Below are 15,376 nucleotides of genomic sequence, written 5' to 3'. Positions count from 1 at the left end.
TCTGCCTTAGAACATCCTAGGTAGGTACAACAATCAATAAAAGATTTACGCGATACAATTAAATATTTTGTAAAAATACAAATACTTAATTCCGTACTTAAATATTAAGTATTTTTTATCACAAGGAGTGCATAAAAAGGGGAACCTGAGAAATCATGAACAATTTTTCAACACATCAAATTGGAAGAACAACAAAGTACTACTAATGTAATAAATAGAGTTGAAAGTGGGGGAGGGTGGAAGAACGATATAATACAAGTTTTAAATAAATAAAAAACATATACCACAACAATGCGCAACGTAATAATATAAATAAATAATAAAAATAGGACAAAGAAAGCCACCAAAGTTAACTGTGATATTCCTACAAATCAAGTTCGTCTACATTATTGAGCAACAATGTAGAGGAAGGGTAGATTTAGATTCGTTGTTGTTTGCACCGACTCACTAGATGAAATTGCACATTGTCCATTCAATAGGAATATACATTTTGTAAAATATGAGGTACCTTTTTTATAGCACGTTTGGAATTAACGGCCAATCAGCAAAAATACGCAGTCACAAGAACACAAATTAAAACTAACGATACAAACATAGAGATCGCCAAAGTTAATCACGTTATTTGATAAAAAATCTGTGTGAACTAGAAGAATCAGCATAGTAGCACACCTCGAAGGTTAAATCGTGTACCAACAGAGGGCATACTAAAGTGGAATAGTGTCACGCAGCACGTTGTATTGTTTTTTGAATTCCTCAATTTTGAACTGAATGTGTAACCACTCAGGTTGAGAAGTATTTTCACAATTGAAGCAATGGCAAGAAACGAAAACCTGAGCAAATATGATTTTTGCTTATTGGCCTTATTGGTCCGCGTGGGATAAGAAGTGTTGTTTCAACTACACCTTGAACAATGAGAGACGCAAGAGCCGAAGGGTTTGCGTGATGTCACTCACCAAGAAAAAAGCAAGACTTCTTACCTTCGCAAACACGAAAGATCAGTCGCGTCCGATCCTCTTATGTATTTGTTGGTGTTTTAACAAATGTGCTTTTTGCCTAAAGGCCTTCGCGCAAGTATCGCATCTGAAAGGTTTCTCCCCCGTATGAGTCCGCAAGTGCACCTTTATATTGGACTTGTTGAGGAATCCCCGATTGCAGATGCTACATCTATGAACAGGTTTCTCTTTCCCTAACAACCCCAAATTCTGCTCGTTTTGGAACACCGTCGAACTCGCTTGCTGTTGCTTCTTCTGGGCTCGACTCCGCGACTTCTTGGGCGCGTTGGGCGTAGTGGTCGTCGTGTGCGGGTAGTTTGGCCCCATCAAATCCGGACTGCGAATACGATGGTCTTGGTCGATGCTGTGCACGCCGTATTGCGGCATGAAGCGGCCGTTGACCGTCAACAACAGGTTGTCGGTGGTAGAAACTACGTTGGCGGGCGGACTGGAGGTGGTGATGAGGTCGTTTCCAAAGTTGGTAGAGCTGGGGGCTTCTTGTTTAATAGGCGGACCGTTCTGGAGGCGGTTCTGCAACAGTGGCATATAACCATGTGTGAGAAGCGTCTGCAGAGTGGAGCCGCCCTGTTGGGGCTGCATTTGCTGGGGTTTGGTATACTCGGCGCTGGTTGAAGGAATGACAAATTCAGACAACCCGTCTTGTGTGATAATGAGATTTTTTTGCTCGCCGCACGTCTCTCCAATGAAGGCATCGATGTCCATCCAACTGTCTCTCGAGCCCGCTGGGTCTTCTTCCGGATTCGTGTTGGGGACGGTGGTGTCGGCCATAGCCGAACCGATAATATTAGCAAAGTCTATCGAAATGTCATACTCGGCACTGGACACTGAATCGGGGTTTTTCGCACAGTCCGTGTAACCTAATTTTACCACTTCATCTACTGAGTACATAGTTTTAGCACAATCACCCGCGGAATCCGCACTGACGTTACAAGTCGAACTTGAGACAATGTTCTGTTCGTTGTAACTGTTATAACTATTATTGTTCTCTTCAGGGATCCTCTGTGATATCGTATGGTAATGGTGGCCCTGGATCCCATTTATGCTAAGGTTAGCTGTGTACCCAGTAAAAGGAGGCAAAGGTTTTAACTCGGCCAAACTAGAGTTTGTGGGTTGGGAACTTAAGAAAAGTTTATCTAAAGCGTCCGTTTCGATTTCGTTATCGTCTTGACTAATTGGCGAATCTAAGAGAAGCTTATCTGCTCCTAGATTACTCATTGAACTATCCAGAGTTAAAGAGTGAGTGTCTATGAAGTCGTTTTGAAGATTCATGTTGGAGTTTTGCCAACATGATGAACTGAAGAGGGAATCTACTTCGTCAACGTGAGAGCCATTGCCGCTGACTGCCATATTGGTGCCACCAGATACGTTGGGATATTTCATTGTTGCCATTTGAGTGTGGTGGCTGCTGGAGGTTGGATCGCGTTGCACTAATGAACGCGACAAGGAAACAAGGGCGACCGCATGGCCGTCGCCGGACCTGTAACAAGAAAAATTTAATGACACAACTGTTTTAATACCAAACAAGCAAAATTGAAGAGAAAAATAGTTCCTAAAGTACGTTATAAACAGAAGATGTCGATTCGTGTCATTGGACTTTTAAAGATTTACCAATACCGAAGTGTAGCAACTAACTGTACATGTACCTCAAATATTGCAAATAACATCTTATACCGCAGTTACATAACCATTGTTTGTAAATAAGCCCCAGTCAACGGCCCAAAAGCAGCTTAACAAAACTTGTGAGACATGACTCATTTCGAATGACCGAGTATTAAATTTTACACCGATATTGTATGCAAAATCATTGGAATTTAATGAACGAGTTGAGATTCGTTCGTGCTAGAGCGTGGTAACGACAAACTGCAGCAATCAACAATACAGCTTCTGGGAACAATCCCGCGATAAAAAGAACGAAGAACGCGATCTCCGATAATTTGCAGGAGAAGCTGAGGAAGGTAGTAATCTCGTCCAAAGTGGCATTTCCAGACCTAATCTGCCTGAAGCCGGCGATGGGGTATCATTGCCTGTTGCCGGAACATTCGTAGCGTTTTCCTCTTTTTAAAAAACAAAGCCTGTGAAGTGGGTCGCGGAATCAGCTCAGCAAACTTCACTTTCAATCCAATTAACGGTTTGTCCGCTACAGCAGCAGCAGTCGGCATTCGCTCTATCCAAAACATGACGCATTGTATACCGCTATGCTTGCCGCAAAAGAGAACTATATGAGTACCGCGGGCTGCGATACCACCTGGTACTGCTTTGATGGTGGGAGGTAGGTCCGTCTGTGTGTCTGACGGAAAGTGTGTTACCAGTACTTCTCCTACCAACAATCAAAACAAACGACTAACGGGTAACGGTACTATTTCACTTCCACTGCTCTTATGATGATCGTGCATGGTGATGATGACAATCAGCGGCGGACCAGCGAGAATTTCTTCGGTTTTATTGCCGGACACTAAAATCCTGCTGGATAATTGGAGATTTTATAGGAGGCTGGAGGTTTCTTTTCAATAGCAATGACCGAAGAGACGTTTATTTGGAAGGGAAAGGTCACTGGAGGCCGCAGACGGAGAGTGCGATTTTTTTCAAACCGAAATGCCATGCATGGTAATTTTCTATAATAGATGAATGAGAGTTGCTTATGATTTCTAATGCACTTTTATAATTATTACTAACAAAGATTCAACAACATTCTTGAAGTATCAAATCACCAGACAAGAGTTGTTGAAAGACAACTTATTTAACTTGGAGGCATCTTTTCCACTTTGCATTCCTACAGGTTTTAATAAAATTAAAAGCACAATTGCTAAACTAATGCTCAAAGCTATCGTACAGCGAACGGGTCTCAAACAATAGACATTTCTACGCGTCAGATGCTTCTCTGTTTGATTTTACAGTCTCTTCGTGCTCACCTCTTCGATCACGGAGTATCATTCTTCGTTCCAAAAATCAAAACAATAGCACTGGAAACTTTAGTACTATAAAATCGAACGAGTTTAGAACAGTTCTATTAGCTGTAAAAGTAATCACGCTATTCTTATATAATATTACTTAAAACTTAAAATTAAAATTCGACGGAAATAAGTTGTGAAACTAAATTAATTACTCTAATTTACTCGCTTGGATAAGTTTTGAAAATAAAAATTAAAAACATAAAAAATATTTATTTGTAAATTTTACTTCATAAAAGGCAGTTTTATAAATTTAGTGTTTTGTAAAATAATTATAAACTAATAATTTATGCACATTCATTAATAAATTACGACGACCTATGCAAGTGCACCAATTATTTATTATTGGGCGTTAGGTAATAACGAAATTAGTGACAGCTCTAGAGTACTTATCTCACTCTGAACAAATTAGCTTGATTAATGCAGAAAAAATAAACAAATATGTATTTAGAACCAATAAATAACAAGTTCAAAAATGTTGAAATTGTTTATTGAGATCTGTCATGAACATGTCATAATAGTCAACCTCAAACTGTCAGAGTTACCAACAAACAAGAAAATTTCAAAGTCTCGTGATTTTTAGAAGTTGGGAATTTCAATAATCAAACCGGAAGTGCGGTGACAAAAGAGACACATCTAAAATAAGTAATTATTGACGAAGATAACTGTTTGCAGCTGAGTATCAGTGGGGTAAACACGCTATTAGTGACCACATCCGGATTTAATTTCATACGAAGCCGTTATAAGAATATAAGCCGCGAGGCGATTTAAAATCACCCGTAATTTAGTTCTTAGTCATTTATTCGGATGTTTCTTTGAAAAAATGAACATAAAGTTGAATTCAATTTTGCATTACGATCTACCTCGCCGATGGCTAACAGGTTCCAATACAACAACCGGTAAAAATTTGGTAATGTTTGTGTAACGGCACATTTCGTGTGGCTCGCATTTACGGTATTTAAAAATAGATTTTTAATGCATCACAATATAGGTAACGCATTGTTAACCTAAAAACTTACTGTATTGTAACAATAAATAATAAATGCGGGCAATACCGTAAAGTACCTCTGTGAATAAAACATTTCCAATATAAACGCGAAAATCACACCCTTATGTTTTAAATAAAAGATAAGCCTTAAAAAGCACACTTTAGACTAACGGAACTGTCGGTTAAAATATTCGGCCAGATATTGTACAACTCGTTCATAAATATTGTCCTAATAATGGTTTTCGTGGTATTGTTTGTAAATGAGTTCGGATCGATTGTGTGCTATCTCGCTGATCTTAATGTTAACGTTAACTGTTTTATTCATTGGATCCGACAGAAACGAATTGCATGGACAATTTTACTCTAATGAGAATTCAATGGTCATACTGTTGGAGTGCTTATCTGTGCACCATCGCCACCTCCAGCAACTAAACATAATCAGTTCTCGTTAGCTGCTTGACAGACAAGCAATATTTAACCGGCAATCATAAAGGAATTAGACGGCATTACACAAATTTGACGCCAAAAGGTCGCTGCAGAGTTCTTGGAAAAAAGGTGATCGGGGTGAAGCGATAAGAGCAAAATGCCAGCGAGCCAGTCTTTAGCCTCCACTGAATTCTTTCAATGTCTTCAATAAAGTACTGATTACTACTGCAACCTTTTTGTTTGTTTTTTTCGAATAATTCCAGATAACACAGTAAGAGCAAAATATTTTCCCATAACACAATCTACGGCTGCAGGATTTGATTCCGCCACATTCTTCGACATCTAATTGGGTCTTTCGCAGCAATTATATTCATATCACGTAATAACAGTTTTGATTAATAACAAGCACTTATTCTTCACAGGATGTTGGGCAGGACACACAGGCAGTAATATACTCGTATCAGTTAAGTGCATATCTATTTCCATATGAGAACGCTGGTTATTAAGTTATAACGGTCCATCTGAGATAAAAATTGAAAACTCGGAGATCATATTTTATAAAAATTAAGCGAGAGACAACGATAATTGACACCTGATCATTAAAAATTTAAACATTAATTTGTAGTGGACGTTTGAAATATGAGTACGCTTTAATCATCACCAAAGTTCCACAGTTATTAGTTTAAAACGTTTGTTGTTGCCTACAAGAACTTGGGTAGGTGTGACCAGTTACTTCTGACCCTGAATGTCCTTCACAATGTAAAGGTTACACTGGTGGAATAATAAATCAGAGATTTTATTTTGTTTATAGAGATAGTAAAATTAATGGTCCAGAAAGAAGAGAGCAATGAACACATCTGCATTCCAAACAGTGCAAAATAGTTTTTCAAAAAGCAGTGGTCTACTTCTATCGCCCCCACGCTCAACTTTCTTCCTATTGTTATTTAATAAAAATGAAAATTTTATTTACACTAATCATTATAATTATTAATGATATTTCGCTTGCCAAGTGTTGTTCGGAGTGAATTTCCTAATGGACGCCATTGAAGCGAACATAAGTTGGAGAAAGTGGTCAGGAGTTTTCGAGAACTTATTAATCATCGAGGCAATGACTTCTTAACGTTCAAAGAAATCGACAAATTGGTCCACCAGGAACCATCCTCGTGGGTTTTTCAGAAATAACAGGTGGTGCAATCAAGGAATATACGCCAGTAAATAAGACATCTTAGAAGTTGCATCATGTCCGGTTCTTGCGTTTCAAAATTAGGTAGACGTTATTAAATTCAGAATGTGAGACAATAAATTGCAGATGTAGATAAATACATAAATCTTTGCCACATTCTTCAAACTGACTTGTCTTATTAGCCGGCATTTTAATCGGAGCGACATTATTTAGATTCGCAAGATATGAGCACGTATGAAAATTTCGTGTAATTTTTCTGACGTATCTTGAAAGAATCTAGCACAAGTGTACAATTTTCACTCTTAATAGGACAGTTATGTAATTATTAGAGGTTCTTGTTTACAAATTCCTGACCAAGTTAATAACGTGACTAACGAAAATTTTTGGTGACCAAATTTTACAAAATTAGTAAACTTCTGTGAAGCAGCAATCACATTTTTATTCTATTTATCTAGATGTTATAGACGGATATAAACTTCCTTTTTACAAAAATTATGCACATGCAACAATAAAATAAATATTTAAAAACAGGAAGAGTAACTCATGATAATGTCATCATTGAGGAAACACAAAGAAATATCACACAAATAATTGTAAAAATTTTAAGATTCACAATAAAATGAAAGTTTAAAAAAATGCAGATAATTTAAATCTTCTAAAAGATCATAGATAAAAATATTCTGGTCATGTTCTGTACTATTATCATTATTGTTAGTTGCTTTAAGTGCTTTTAGACTGGATAGGTACTTTAAATAGACATGATTCAATTTGTAGGTGTTCAACAAATTACAAACAATTGTCTAGAACCTACGTCGATTTATTAATTTATTCCAAGTTTATAAAGTAGCTTTGCTCAAAGAAATACAAATGTGAAGACTTAATTAATTTTGAAATCATTATTTAGAACGGCAAATAAATTCAGATTATTGGTACCTCTGAGGGCCGGTTGCAGAAACGCGGTTCAAAATTTGAACCGGTTCAAATCTGACTTAACCCAGGCTTAAATGATTTTTGCGTTGCACAAACATTTTTGAGCGGTTCAAATACAAGTTAGCACGGTGTTAAACTAACCCAGGTTCAGAGGTGGGATAAGCCGGTGTTAAAAGTGACAGCTGGATTTGTGAGTTTTCAAATTACAAAAATACACGAATTAAAAGCTAAGTTTTTACATTTTATGCGTAGTAATTGATTTTGCAATACCGCAGTGGTTTCTGGTGCAGTTTTTAATCAACCTTAAGTTCAAAATACAATTGTTTATTAAAGGTTATGTAATACAAAATTTCATGTTTTATTTTATTTTTTTTTCAAAACGAGGTTTCGATTTTCCAAAGCTACAGTCATGGTTTCACAACATAAAATCGGTAGAAATCTTGAACCCCACACGCACCGGAACAAGTCATTTTCTGCCCTCCTACAAATACTGGTTGCCCTCCGGTTTTATGCACGGGCACATTTCAAGGAGTTGTTGGCGATACATTTGGAGTTATCCACAAGAGCAGTGTCTTCAGGATTATCAAACGCGTCACACACCATCTTGCTTTATTGAAAAACAACTACGTGGAAATGCCAACAACGAGAAGGGAACGCCTGGCAGTGAAGCAAAGTTTCTTCCTTCTAACTGAATTTCCTGGTGCGATTGGTGCGATAGATTGGTGAAATTTTGACCCCTTTTCCCCATTACTTTTATTAACAAAAACTTTATCACAGTAACAAACTGCTCTACACAAGAGATAACATCTCTTAACCTCACTTTTTAAGCGCGAAACCCAGAAATTGACAGAATTGCAGCGTAGCCAACCGTGGAATCGCAGGGAAATTCAATAAATTGACGTATAAAACAAGGTAGATCTCCCGTTTTAATGTTTTGAACCGGTTCAATTAATCCTCACGTGAATTTTGTTTGTGCAACGCGACGGTAGGTTAACCCTAGTTCAAAATTTGAACTGGATCAATTGAACTAGTTCAAATCGAAATTTGAACCGTGTTTCTGCAACCGGCCCTGAGTGTCATAGTTTGTTGACAGCTGTCACCATAGATTCTATGTCCAAAAGCGATTAATAAACTGAGCTACCAACGTGTAAAAAATGCAACTCCCACTTGAAGTCGTTTTATTTATCAATTAAGGTGTGGATAAGAAAATTTGTCATCAAAGCACGCGTTTGAAGTCATGTCTGCTTCTAATTCTGAATAGTAACCCGACAGGCACAAATTAAAAGGTCAGCGTTAGTTTCAAAAGTTGTAACGATTTGATCAATAGTTCACTAACATGTAAAATAATTTGAAAACACGTTTGACGTAAGTCCCAGATTTGACATTTTAATTTTATTTCAGAAAGTGTGTAAATTAAGAACAGACGTGACTTCACCATTTCAACGCCAATTTTTTTGCTACTCGTTTTCTTGTCGGCGCGAGATACATCCGTTTTTGCTCGGTTTTATCTGTAAGTTAACCGTTTTTCCCAGTGAGAGTATTTTCCATCTAAAATCGCCGCGCAAAAATATGTGGTATTCCATTGCCGCGAGCTATTATTCCTGGGCTAGTCTTTGTTGGCGTGTTAACCGGAAGAGTGACTTCGTGTGGGTCCGGGGTACTCCGGGGCGGCGGGGGTACCCGGAGTCACTGATGTGATGTAGATAGATGTTGGTGGGAGCGCGAGAGGGGCTAGTAAGTAGTCCAATGACCTACTTTGGCAACGACGCATACTTTACTTGAATACTTGTATCTTGTCTTTGTACAAAGAAGAGATTCCTCGGCCTCGATTCGTATCTTATTCACGACACAAATTAATCTTCAACAAGATGAAGAAGATCTTACCAAATATAGGCTAACTCTAGGAAGGAGAAAACGAAACCAAATACCAAAGTGTATCTACTCAGAAACTGCAGTTTTGCATGGACACGATTTTCAGTCGAATTCGGCTTGATTTCTTTTGATAATCGTTCTGTTTATCTCACAAGAATTGGCCGGGAGCGTGTTATGACCGGAACCGGTAATTAACGGATTTTCTGATGGCGACTTTTACTTTTGCAGTGGACTTCTTAATCGCATTTCCGATAGAAAATCCGCGACAAGGCAACAACGCACTGCTCCATTCATAACCTACAGTAACTTTTGCATGAATATTACATACATTTATGTCAATGTACTCGCAATTCCGTATTTTCGATTGCTGTTCACCACGCTCTACTCTTAATTTCATGTTTACGGAGGCTCCAATGAATATTTATGAAAATTCATATTTTTAATAGCACAAGAAATTGGTTCTGTCTGGGCTTGAAGGATAACGCATCAAACTCTCTCAAACAGTGAAGATCTTTCTCCTCAATTAGAACACATAAAAATGTTTCAGAGTCAATAAAACACCATATCGCGAACAAGTAAAAGCTCATTTCCAAAAAAAGCAAATTTCTCTCGTACAATTTGAATAAGAAAAACGTGGAAATGGTAAGTAGTGTCATTACATAGCTCCTTGAATCTAGACAACTACAATCTTCAGAATGAAATAATCGCTGCTTCGTGAGCAAAATTTAATAGAAGAGCATACTAAAGGTCTGGTGGTCGTTTCTTCTGTTTTAGTGCCACTGGGAATCTATGATTTGCAGAATTACTATAATTCATAGGTTTTGGAATTTAGATGCGTCTATTGGAGACGGCTAGCTGGCAATTTAGAGAGTAAATAACATTTGATGGCGTTGTTATATCTGAATTTTGGGGGCAGAAGAGATACGAGGGCATTTTTGATTTCTTAATACAAATTTTCCAAAAAATTTAACTCAAATTATTTTTCGTTTAGAAACTCGTAATTCCGTAACTATTGCCTGGAACTAATTCTAAAGTCCCAAAGTTTGGTACCAATGATTTTGTGTTTGTACAAGTTTCGTCTCGTAAAATTTGATTAAAGATTTTAAAACTAAAGAGAGGAAATAATTGCCTCTTTAGATACCAATTTCAAAAGTAATAAAACGTTTTGATTCTCCAAACAGTAGATAAACAGATAAAAGAAATAAACAGACAAATAACACCAAATAACTAAACATTTGAGCAATTGAATATGATTTATCTTTGAACAAAATTTTGACCTGCTTTTTCTACTGTATGCATCCACTTACGCTCAAAACGCATTTTAATCAGCCACTATAACAGTTTCTCTGCATTAATTGTTCATTCTTAAAACCTCTGATAGCATAAACCAGCAATAAAAACTGTTCTAACCACGCATTAAAATATAAAATAAGCCTACGGAAGATTATAAATGTAAAATTGGGTATTTGACCTTTAGCACTTTGCAAATTAGTGCTAGGTCGTGATAGCTACAGATTTAAATTCGTATTATCTTCTTCTCATTATTGTTAGCACAAAAAAAGAATATAATACTAACCTCAATATGACAGTGAAGAAGAGTAAAATTGCTGCGTAATGCAAACACATTTTGGCAACGGTTCCGTTGTGTGTTCGCGGAATTAAACTTGTAGAAAATTGTTGGGTAATTGCAGTTTTGCAACAGAATTTCAGTGCTAAGTGGTTGTTCACAAGTCTCTGTTTTTGTTACAGTTCCAAAGAGTAATTCATCGATACAAGACACTTAGCAAAAGGACTTTCACTTGAATATTTTTTTGATTTTATGATATACGTAAGTCATCTTCGTATCGCTCTTTTGGCTTTTGACATTAAGATTCTGAAATGTCAAATTAAGCTTAGGCATGATTTGACAGAAGAGGCGCCATGCTGTTCCTCGATGGTAAAATGTGATGGGCAAATTAGTGGTAAACGTTCTGAATTAATAAGCACGTGAGTTGCTATATGGCACAACGCAAATTTGACTAATCAACCTACAACGTGGAGTAAATTACGCCAAATTACATTATTACGACCAATTTTACCATTAATTAAATGACAGTACGGTAAATAAATTCGTCAATTTTGTAGATACAGTTACAAGTTTCCTCAAATTCGTAAACCCAAGTCAGAGTAACAGAACTTGGTGACGAAGTCAAAATCTCGTGAATCAGTCAAAATCTATAAGTTCCATGCAAATAATGACGATTAGCATCACATGAATAATAACGCTATTGTTAGGTTTATATGGAACAGAATTGTTTTTCTACGGTTTTAATAATAAATTTGGGAGTTTAAGTAGTTGCTAGTGGCATATAAAGGGGTGGCTCATTAGCATCTTCTGTTAAATTGGGTCAATTACCGCCGCCGGCGCTGTCATCGAGTCCGATAAACAGTCGCGCCGCGTTCATGGCCAAGGTTGATAATAATGATTCAAAAAATGAGCGCAGAGGAGAAAACAATGATAAAAATACTTACAAAAACGGGTAAATTCCGATATTAATAAAACAAAAATAGGTCACTGATGTATATCCGCAACAAGTGAGAACACACTATGCACATCCGTTTGAAGTCTATTGTTTTTGCGTCCAAACAAGTGTCACTCGATTTAGGTTAGTTGTATGTTTTGAATAGAAAAACTCCTGTATCACCGTTTGGGTTTATTCAGGATCTTCGTTTTCTTCCGAAAATACATCCCAGCGAATTTTGAGCACTCGATACGGTTTTGTTTTGTAACACAAATAATTATTTATAAGTGTGTTATGGTGTCATTGGTTTAAGTCCTCGAGCAGTTCTTCTCGTACTCGCTCCGGGTCAACCCATCAATGCACTGTCTTCCGGGACGTCCAACACTGATTTTTCCGAAAACCAAAACGACATTCAAAAACACCCCTAAGATGGACACCCAATCCGGTACTTCATCAGACACTCTGTTTATGAAAATATCACATGGTAAGTCACTTATTGGAGAGGGGTTGGATTTTTTCTTGAATATGTAAATTTTTGGGGTCGCCGAAATTTGCCGAATTTTGGTAAACACGGACGTGCTCTTTACGACAGAGGACGCACTACTGGACAGTGGAAGCCCTACTCGATACCACTGGCCCCTAGAAGTCCCCTCTACAAGAATATAACTGTACCTGTTGTAGATCCATACTGAGTACACTGAGGTAACCTACTTTGGTCTGGTGGGGAGGCTCTGTCTAGATGATGACTGCAGATTGTCTATGTCTTCGGAGCGAGCACTCGGGTGTTATCCAATCGGAGAGTAAGGGTTGGACCAAGGAAAAAAAACACCCCCATTTGGGGGTAAAAAACTGAAGACGGGTGGGTGGTGAAGAAAAGTAAAGACAAGTGTTTTATATTTATTTTTTAAGAAAATGGCTTATATCGACGCTTCTAGCTTTCTGGAAACTCGAACATTAAAAGTCGTTAAAAATGTCATTAACCCCCTGTAAAGAGACTTAGGTAAAGTCAAGTACCTACTTATGCCAAAGGATGCAAATCCTAGATTTAGCTGGACGGTCCGGCGTTCCACGAAAATGTCCCCGCATTTAAAAAGTTTGATGTTCCATACATTTGTAAAATTATAGGAGTACCTATTAAAAAAATTGGTTCAATGTTCAGACCTTTGTTGGTACATATTCAGGAGATTTTGGGAATGGAAAGTCAAACGGCTTTGTATTTAAACTGAAATCCAAATGGGAATTGGTTTAAGGAGTACTTTCAACTCAATTTGCTTAGGCAGTAGTCACTCAATGTAAAGAAAAAATTGATTGCATGTTTTTTGAAAAAAAAAGGCAAATAACAGTTTACTGAAAAATTAATGATAATCTACAATTTTATTGCCTCAAGTGTTTTAAAAGCTCTGTTGACGCTTTCAAAAAGCAACTTTGTTGTCCACCACATGGTGCATCAAACAAAAAGATTTCGGCCTGAAGGAAAATTATTATTATTGGACCATTTTTTTATTTTTTAAACACAGAATTGCAGTTTGAAAGACTGCAAATTTGTTTGTTTCAAAACTAGAAAATAAAAGGTTTTTAGTTTGGTTATCACATTTCGAATGGATAATTTTTAATAGTTTGTATTTATTTTTTAAAGGCGTGAATCCAAAAACCATCTTTAACATTTGATTACAGTCACTGTTCGCTTCCAACGAGCAAGTAGGCAAAATGACGTCAACATTTTTTCTGTCTGGCTAAACACAATACTTTTTCTGCTAGTGGTGGCGACAGACAGATTAGTTTGTCTAATGCATTGTGTACCTGCTGAAGTTTTAACGTTTAGCAGAAATCAAAAAAGCATTAAAATCTAAATCAACATGAGATTAAGAGCATAAAAAAATTGTAGGTATAATCGGTGAATTAGAATTCTCAAATTTGACCAGTTAAACTCAAATTACACCAAAATGTAATTTTTTACATTTTTTTTAGCCATGTCATTTTTCTATTAAATTTGTTTTTTTGATTTGACAAACTTTGGACAAACTGATTTTCGAAAAATTTTCCACCACAACCACATTTGTGCCTTTTTTCAGGGAATAATTTTCTAAAACATTGACGATTTAATATGTTTTTGCAACATTACTAGTTTTAAGATTAGTAAGTCAAGCAGGAGATTCTAGTTCTTGAATTTTGACCAAGAAGGTACATAATCCACTTATAAATAAGTTTTGGCAATGTCAGTATCAAATTTTTCGTCTCATTCTTTGGATGCAATTTTGGTGAATAAATCTGCGACTATTTTTCCAATGATTTATAAAAAAAGCGAAAACTTGACAAGTAAATCAGCCTACTTAAATCTACTTTATGAAAGTATTAAAATTATCAAAAATGATAAATTCTTCAAATCCTTATTATTAAAATCGTATTATTTTCTTAAATAAACTAACTCAATATTTAATTTGAAAATAGTTAAAAAATAGTTTTCCAAAGCTGAAAACTACTGTCTTAAATATTTTCTGAGAAAAGCTCTTTAAGCTTTAGGAGAGCAGCCGCAAATTACCCTTCCTGTAGCGCTGATTTACCCCTCCAATACAAAATGATCATTATCTATGGACTTAATTTTTTCTTGTACTTCGGCATGTCGCACTAATTATCTAGTGTTGTTATTTATTTTATATCTCATCCTTCATAAATTATTTATTTTTATTCACTATTCTATTTCACTGTTTTCATGCTCAAGGAACCCGCAGCTATTTTACCAAAACCAGACCAACAACTTCGTTATTTTAATGGAAGTGCATAATTGCCCCCTTTATGTCAGATCTTACTTATTTATTTTTTAAAATCGGAGTCGTAGTATGTCAATGACTTAATTTGAAGACATCATAGACTAAACCAATCAAAAAAACAGTGACGTCAGAATATTAAAATGCACATTACACATTTCGTTTAATTAACCGTACTAATTTAATTATCCGTATCTGTTGTTTTTATGAAATTGTGTTATGCACATGCATCGACAATGATGGAAGAGGGGTTCGTGCTCTGCGCGAGCATTGAAATCTCCAAGATTTCAGCAATTTCCTGTTGCGAAAATGTGGCGTGTGTGGAAAATTTATAAGGAAAATTGTATCAAGGCTGGAATACGTGATGTGAAGGCGTAATGAAGAGCTAGAGATCACTTATCTTATAACAGATACCTAATATGTATTAATATCACTGCATCTACGCCGATCTTCGCTTACAAAGCAACCAAGTACTATGCAACAATATTTTATAATAATTTTCATTTTTCTCACCGCTAGTAACAGAAAAGTATTAATTCTATGTCACTTCAAATTGTTTCTTCGTAAAATATTCATTACCGCCAGACCACAAAAACCAGCCAACCACTTTTGTGGCAGTGAAATAGAAAAACAATTTTCGTTCACTTTCATTGTCTAGTAAAGACTCGCATTTAGCGGTAGCGGTTTTTTGCGTTAAAAATTAGAGCACAGCACATAGAGTATAGTTTAGAGTCGTACCACTCGGTAACA

General features: G+C 36.5%; 1 protein-coding gene across 2 annotated transcripts; it reads right to left on the bottom strand.

Annotated features, from left to right (window-relative positions):
• Positions 1 to 256: 256 nt before the first annotated feature.
• Positions 257 to 11,983, bottom strand: ich (zinc finger protein ichor). 2 transcript variants are annotated; one of them, XM_088036660.1, is made up of 3 exons: positions 11,872 to 11,983; positions 1,919 to 2,490; positions 257 to 1,888 (listed from the first exon to the last, which is right to left on the bottom strand). In XM_088036660.1, the coding sequence occupies exons 2-3, from the start codon at positions 2,400 to 2,402 to the stop codon at positions 996 to 998; spliced, it is 1,377 nt and encodes a 458-aa protein (XP_087892786.1). In that variant the 5' UTR covers positions 2,403 to 2,490; positions 11,872 to 11,983; the 3' UTR covers positions 257 to 995. The 2 variants fall into 2 exon arrangements, with proteins under 2 accessions (XP_087892786.1, XP_087892785.1); XM_088036659.1 differs by having other exon boundaries at positions 257 to 2,490.
• Positions 11,984 to 15,376: the final 3,393 nt, after the last annotated feature.

This window comes from Gnatocerus cornutus, chromosome 5 (genome assembly GCF_029298725.1).
Source record: "Gnatocerus cornutus isolate USDA-ARS CGAHR chromosome 5, icGnaCorn1.1, whole genome shotgun sequence".
NCBI lineage: Eukaryota > Metazoa > Arthropoda > Insecta > Coleoptera > Tenebrionidae > Gnatocerus > Gnatocerus cornutus.
The sequence above is the reverse complement of the archived record's forward strand: the minus strand, read 5'-3'. Positions and strand labels throughout refer to the sequence as shown.

Coding starts and splice junctions, on each gene's coding strand:
- ich (XM_088036659.1), bottom strand. CDS start 2,402: ATGGCAACAATGAAATATCCCAACGTATCTGGTGGCACCAATATGGCA.